The 6,829-nt window shown below is 42.2% G+C and overlaps 1 protein-coding gene across 2 annotated transcripts in view; it reads left to right on the forward strand.

Moving 5' to 3' along the window:
* Window positions 1-4,938, forward strand: part of LOC119275355 — an 8,011-nt gene extending 3,073 nt beyond the window's left edge. The window contains exons 3-4 of one of the 2 annotated variants that reach the window (XM_037556171.1): window positions 2,647-3,318; window positions 3,418-4,938. In XM_037556171.1, coding sequence (XP_037412068.1) covers window positions 2,647-3,318; window positions 3,418-4,698 — 1,953 coding nt within the window. In that variant the 3' untranslated portion in view covers window positions 4,699-4,938. Of the gene's footprint in view, window positions 1-2,646 lie in introns of both variants that reach the window. The other variant, XM_037556170.1, reaches the window with a different exon arrangement.
* The last annotated feature ends 1,891 nt before the right edge of the window (window positions 4,939-6,829 follow it).

Genomic DNA, 6,829 nt, shown 5'->3' on the forward strand with positions numbered 1-6,829 from the left:
CGACCTTTGGGTGGCATTTGGTTGCGAAATAATCGGCTGTGTTTGCCATCCCCTCGCCCGATGTGCCGCCTACTGGCTCCCTCCAACCTCGATATCACCCTCGCACACCACTTCTTCCCATGGCGCCCATGCCTCCATTTGCTCGGCCAAGGGTGAGGCCGGTCACGCTAGATCAACCAGTCCAATCCACGAATCATGCCTCCACCTCACTCGACCTGCTAGCATTGCCTTGCTTGGCTCGGCTGTGCCCGGCTAGCGATGAGCATGCCCGACTTGATTGGGGATACATTGGGATTTGAATGATGTTGTTTCTGTTGGGGCTTAAGCTCGAGTTGTCTCTGGCGGTGGCGATGCCCAAGAGTACCGTTAACTTTGTGAAGTCGTCGCCGCAGCAAACCTTCGTCCTCCCGGGTTCTGAGCGAAAGCTCGTCGATGATGGCCCCCATGGGCGTCATCACACCTTGGAGCCATCACAATGGAACAATATCCTCAACTTTCATGTAGATCCTTGCGTCCTTGGTGGTGGTGCTTTTGAGGTCATACCCTTCGTGCTGGTCATGTAGTCCTGCCATCCATGCTCGACTGCTTGGCCCCTTCGGTGAACTCCTTCACAAATTAGCATCCTTGTGAGCTTTCTCTTTTTCTCCACCTCGCCACCATTTGGTACCCTTGTTGAATTTTGGTTGTTATGCAGTGCCCTTCATTTACACTCCTCTTGGGGCAAAGAACACCCTTCCCGTCGAGATAATTATATCACTAGTACTCTTCGAGATCATGTCATTTCTTTATCACTTGTTCTCCCCACTCCCTTGGGCAATGACCACCCTTTCGCTGGAGAATCTGCGCGTCCTTCATACATGTTCAATGAGCCAGAGTCTCTTCCATCTTCTTTTGCACTCAGCATTGGGCCCACACTCCTGTATGTGCGGCTGTGGGGTTGGCAATGTAGCAGCTCCTTAATGATGACTACTAAGCTCTCATGTTGTCTTTTGGAGTCTGTCCCCTCCCTCACTATTATGGTTTTGAGATAACGTGGGCCACATCACTAAACTCTCTAGCTTTGGAGGTTGTTATTTGCATCGTGTCGATACCAATGTACTTGGTTTTTAGTGCTCTTTCTTCGGCAAGATGTATTACCCAATGTTCAGGATACCGGTAACTGGCACCATATCAATCAGGTGCTGAGTAGGGATAAATAGGCGAATTTTTTAGTTAATCGTGTCGGCTATTTGATGTCCCACGATTAGCGATTAGATGACCGAAATGCCGATTAACTGGCTGATATTTGGAACAATGGTATTACCCCTCAGGTTGTTAAGGTTTTTGATTTGGTTTCCCTTGTAAATGGGATCACTTTTTTTTTTGCAAGATATCAATTCAGGTGGGTAGCCCCCCTCCCCCCACCCGGTTTGACAGTTAAAAAAATGTACTCCTTGGTATTGGTGTATATTTTGAGAGCCACCAACAACCTCATTATGCCATTATGTTATTTGTGTATATTTTGGTTTTTTTTGTTACTTTTTGGTATATATATATTCTTCCTTGCACATGTATTAATAAAAATAAATATATATTCAAAAATAAAATCTGGGATTTCTTATAAGGTAGTTTACACCTTCTGAACACTATTTTGGCTGAAATTAGGCATGCATATAGTACCAAGGCCTAGGTTTCGAAGGGGATAGCTGTGGGTGGTAGGATGGTGAAGGTGTTTAGGCTTGGGCACCATGACGGTTGGGGATAGATTGGTTCTGGCGGTAAACCTCCCCTTTTTCTACGTTTATTTCTTTGATCCCTAATTACACCCTAATTCCCCAATTTTATAATGCAGCTTGGAAGTAATTTAGGGCAGACTTGAACCGACTCAACTAACAAGGAAAGACCTAAACAAAAAAGAAAGATCCTAAACAGAATCCAAACAAACAAGACTTTTTTTTTGAAGGTCAACAAACAAGACTTGGAAACCAAGAAAACCATGGTGTCCCAGATAGATGATAGGACGCTGGTTGGGTATGCTGCTTGATTAAGGCATTAAAGCCAGCATTTTTTTAGCGTTAAGCCAGCTATACATGTATACATGTATACTATACCCTGGTCATCTGGGGGCCCTAAATTTTAGTCGCCCACCTTGGCCTCCACCATTGACAGGGCTGATTACAAATGCTTATTTTTTGAGAGATGGGGATGTTGGGAAGGTATAGATGAACAGTTGGTGGAAAACTATAGAACCGACAGTAAACACTGATTTTCCAAATCTTTAATGCATATTGATTTTAGAGTAATCAACATCAAGCTAAGAATTTGGATAAGAGATTTTCTGTACGTGTACTCATTATAATAACATGGATATGAGTGTGCTATATGACCAACAGTCAGTTGGCGTTCTGATTCAAATATTGTTTTTACTTTATGTTTTACAAGTATACTTTGCCATAAATGTCTTTGTACATATTTTCTATGGGTCAAATGTGCTTTTACGTCATAAAGCGATGCTAGCTGCATAGCAACTATGGCTGTAAATATTTGTGAGTAATACTGCATTATTTTACTAATAGTTTTTTGTTTTACCTTATTGTTACTTTTACATGACCCAACCTGTAGTCAGACATCTGGGCCCACTCACAGTTATGCTGCTCAATTGTGTAGGAAGTACTTGAAAACTCAAATTTACCTGATGGACTGGATGCTTGCCTATCACAGAAACCTGAGTCTTCACAACATTGCAGAAAAGAGAGAGAAAGAAGTAAGAAGGGGAAGATCAATACTGCAAGGAAGAAGGCTGATGCAAAGAAGTGCATTAACAACAGTAAAGCTGGCAAAGTGGGAAAATCACGAGATCTGGGAAAATCTCTGCCTAGGCAGGGCATTCTGAAGTACACAGAGCACACATCTGTGATAATGGCCAACGAGAAAGATGTCAATTCAAAAGGCAATGAAGTAATAGAACTATGCTGCAAATCAGTGAAGCGTGTCAAATTCTCAGAAGCAGATGGTGTAATTGACAGTAAGACACAGAGTTGTGAGCTACCCAAACGACAAAGTCTCTGCAAGCTGTTCTCGGATGCTATGGCTTCATTGTCATCCTTATCATCGTCATCATCCACCTCTATTGAAGGAGACAAATGCATAACTGCAGAAAGTAGTAGTTTTGACATGACCAAGGAAGCCTTTACTAAGACTAAAGATGCAAATAAGCATTGCGATATTGAACACTCTGCTGAGCCTAGTAACAGAGAGATGTCTGCTCCATTCATTGATCTGAATATGACACCACCAGAATGTACTGATTTGGACTGCACCTATGATTCAAATTTAGAGGTGCCCAATCTTGAGCATACACATGATGAAACTTTAAGTTCTGATGCTGAATTGCTTGCTGGTGGAGAAAACTTGATGAATTTGTCTTTTGGTTCACAGGGACTGGAAAGCCAACCACCTGCTGCTGACTTCGATAACATAAAGAGTTCAAGATCAGCAGGCACATTTTTGCATGGCGAGCCAATCAATGTTTCCGACATAGCTGGTGGTGGTTCCCCATTGAGCTTAAGAGAACTCGGTGAGACTCGTCGTGGTTGCAGTAATGTTTCAATAAAAGATACCAGGACTATGAGTACATCTCCTTGTGCATTGCCAGACCATACATTTCAGGACTCATTTCAGCAGCACAAGACTTGGTTCTCCAGCAATGTGAATAATGTTGGCTCCCAGCTTTCTCGTGAATGTAATGTGTCTCGCAGCAAAGAGTTATATTCTCGTTCTGAGTTGAACGTGCAGCACGAGTGTAGTCCTTCTATGGGACAGACAGTTCGTTTGATGGGTAAAGATCTGACAGTTTGCACGACCAGAGGTGAATCGTTTGCTCAGACTGCACAGAAACATACAGGTACTTCAACCAATGACTATCTCAAGACAAATGGGTCATTGCCACAAGGACAGCCTTTTTTCTCTTTACAAGCTCAAAGTTTCCCCAATGTTGCAGTAAATTCTACCAGTGCAACTCAAGCTTCAACATATCATGCAAGCACAAGTCAGGCACATTTTGGGTACAGGACTCCACATGATTTCAGTCACCCATTTCCTGCAGCAAATTTGTTTTCTGGAGTTCGATTGCCATATGAAAACAGGTATGCGGATTTTTCAAACTCGCGGACCAATCAGACTTTTCTATTGGGGTGTCCACCTCTTCCCAATCATAGTAGTGCAGCATTCCATCAGAATATGCCGCGTCCTTGGCGTTATTTCTCTGATCCTATCGCTGGGGAAGAACCACCTGCAGCATCATTTTTGCCTGTAACCGGACAACATGGGACACCACCTTCGGCATTCCATGCCAATTCGCCTCGGCAACATGTTGGGCATTCAGCAAGGTCGTCAGTTTGCCCTCTTAACTCTGTGAGTTATACACTAAGCCATCCTGGCCGGGTAGTTCAAGAAGTTTCCAACTGCACAAGAGATGCAGCCCTTCAGTCCAGAAATACAGAGAACCAAACAGGGCGAGCTGTTCCCAACAATTCCGAAGCTTCGTCTAGTTGTCACACTGTGCAGAAGAGATCAGGACCACTGAAGCTCACTCCCGGCGCGAAGCATATACTGGTGCCAAGTGATAGCACGCATGGCGACTCTATGCCTGTGTACTCCTGTTTATCTTTCGGAAGTAGGAGCGGAAATGCTGCAGGGTCTCAGAACAAAGGAGCATGATAGACTTTGTGAAATGCTGTTTAACCTTCAGAAGTAGGAGCCTTTTGAAAAATGTTTACATTTTTCTATCTGTAAAACTGGATTGACTATCCTGTAAGAATAGTTACCATACTTTTTCGTGCTTTCTTTGCTTGCTTCGTAGTTATTTTCTCAGCTGAACCTGTATCCATGGCTGGTGTTATCCAAAAGCATGCAATCTGATATGTTCTGTATTTGTCTGAATTTGAATGATTTCTGGTATTGGTTGATTGTGTTACCTGCATTTCGCACTTGCAACCTGGTTATAGTAGGTGCAATTTGTTTTTCCGAGTTTAGTTTTCACTCGTAATGCAACAGTCACCTTTCCATATAATTTCTTAGTATACACTCATAGATACTCATAGGTCGCATTTGATCTGGCAAAATAAAAATACCAAGTGTCCCAGAACAAGTGGACAAATAGAATAACCCCTAATCAATTCTTCTGTTGCCTGGCCTTTCCATAGTATGTGATCTGCTGCCAACAGAGATTAAAATTCAAAGCACCAAAGCCCACTACAGTTACAAAGCTAAATATGCCAAGAGAAAAAATCGTCTACAAAATGAAATTCAAATCATGAAGTACTTAACTTCGTTTTCTTTTCATCAACTCAACATTACCTCAAGCCTATATTTTTTTATCAAGCAAAAAATATAAACAGCTGGTCAAATAATCGTGGTTATAAAGATATTGTCTATACCAGGGTCTTTACCCTCGGTGTAGGAGGTATAATCACCTAACAGGGTTTTATATAAGGGTGTTATTGATGGAATTACTAATCTAGTGGGTCTTACCTCTGTGATTTTTTCCATTCCTCTTACTATGAAGCACTTGAGGAGTTGACAATTGTCCTTCCAATTGTGTCATAATTTACTCCACACATCATTCCTATAAACTAGGCGGTTGGTAAGTGGCAAGTCGAGATTCGTATTTCTAATACATCTGGACCCTAGATAGAAGCTAGCTAGCACACCTGGTTGCCCATCTTTGAAGGAATCATAGTTTACTGAACAACTTGCCTTTTTTGCTTGTTTTTCGCTTTTCAGGAAATCAATATCAAACAAAGTTCAAAGGGAGAAAAACTTTGGATTAATTTTTCTGGACCAGTAGAGACCCTAGAAGGTTCGCGAGAAGACCAGACGAGACACGAGGGAGCGACAAGTTCGGGAGGCACGCCCTAGGGGGGGCGCCCCCAGGCTTGTGGGCCTCTCATGGCACCTCTTGACCTAATTCCACCTATATAAAAACTCAAATATTCCCCTGACATCAGAGAGCTACCCGAAATACTTTTTCTGCAGCCGCAAGTTTCTGCTCTCATGAGATCTCATCTAGAGGCCTTCTCCGGTACTCTGCCGAATGGGGAATCTATCACAGAGGGGCTCTACATCAACATTTTACCCTTCTGATGATGTGTGAGTAGTTTACCATAGACCTATGGGTCCATAGTTAGTAGCTAGATGACATCTTCTCTCTCTTTGATCTTCAATACAATGTTCTCTTTGATGTTCTTGGAGTTCCATTCGATGTAATCACTTTTTGCGGTCTGTTTGTTGAGATTCAATGAATTGTGGGTTTATGATCAGATTATCCATGAATATTATTTGAGTCTTCTCTGAACACTTTTATGCATGATTATTATAACTTTGTATTTCTCTCCGATCTATTGATTTGGTTTGGCCAACTAGATTGATTTTTCTTGCAACGAGAGAGGTGCTTTGTGATGGGTTCGATCTTGAGGTGCTCAATCCCAGTGACAGAAAGGGACATGAAATGTATTTGTGTTGGCATTAAGGATAAAAAGATGGTGTTTATTTATGCGTGAGTTTACTTTGTCTACGTCATTTCATCTTGCTAAAGGCATTACTCCGTTCTTTATGAACTTAATACTCTAGATGCATGCCAGATAGCGGTCGATGTATGGAGTAATAGTAGTAGATGCAGACAGGAGTCGGTCTACTTGTCTTGGACGTGATGCCTACATACATGATCATTGCCTGGATATTTCATGGTTATTTGTTTTTCTATCAATTACCCAACGGCAATTTGTTTACCCATATATATATATATGCTATTTTCAAGAGAGAAGCCTCTAGTGAAATTATCGCCCCTGGG

The sequence above is a fragment of the Triticum dicoccoides genome, chromosome 3B (assembly GCF_002162155.2).
Source record: "Triticum dicoccoides isolate Atlit2015 ecotype Zavitan chromosome 3B, WEW_v2.0, whole genome shotgun sequence".
Lineage (NCBI taxonomy): Eukaryota > Viridiplantae > Streptophyta > Magnoliopsida > Poales > Poaceae > Triticum > Triticum dicoccoides.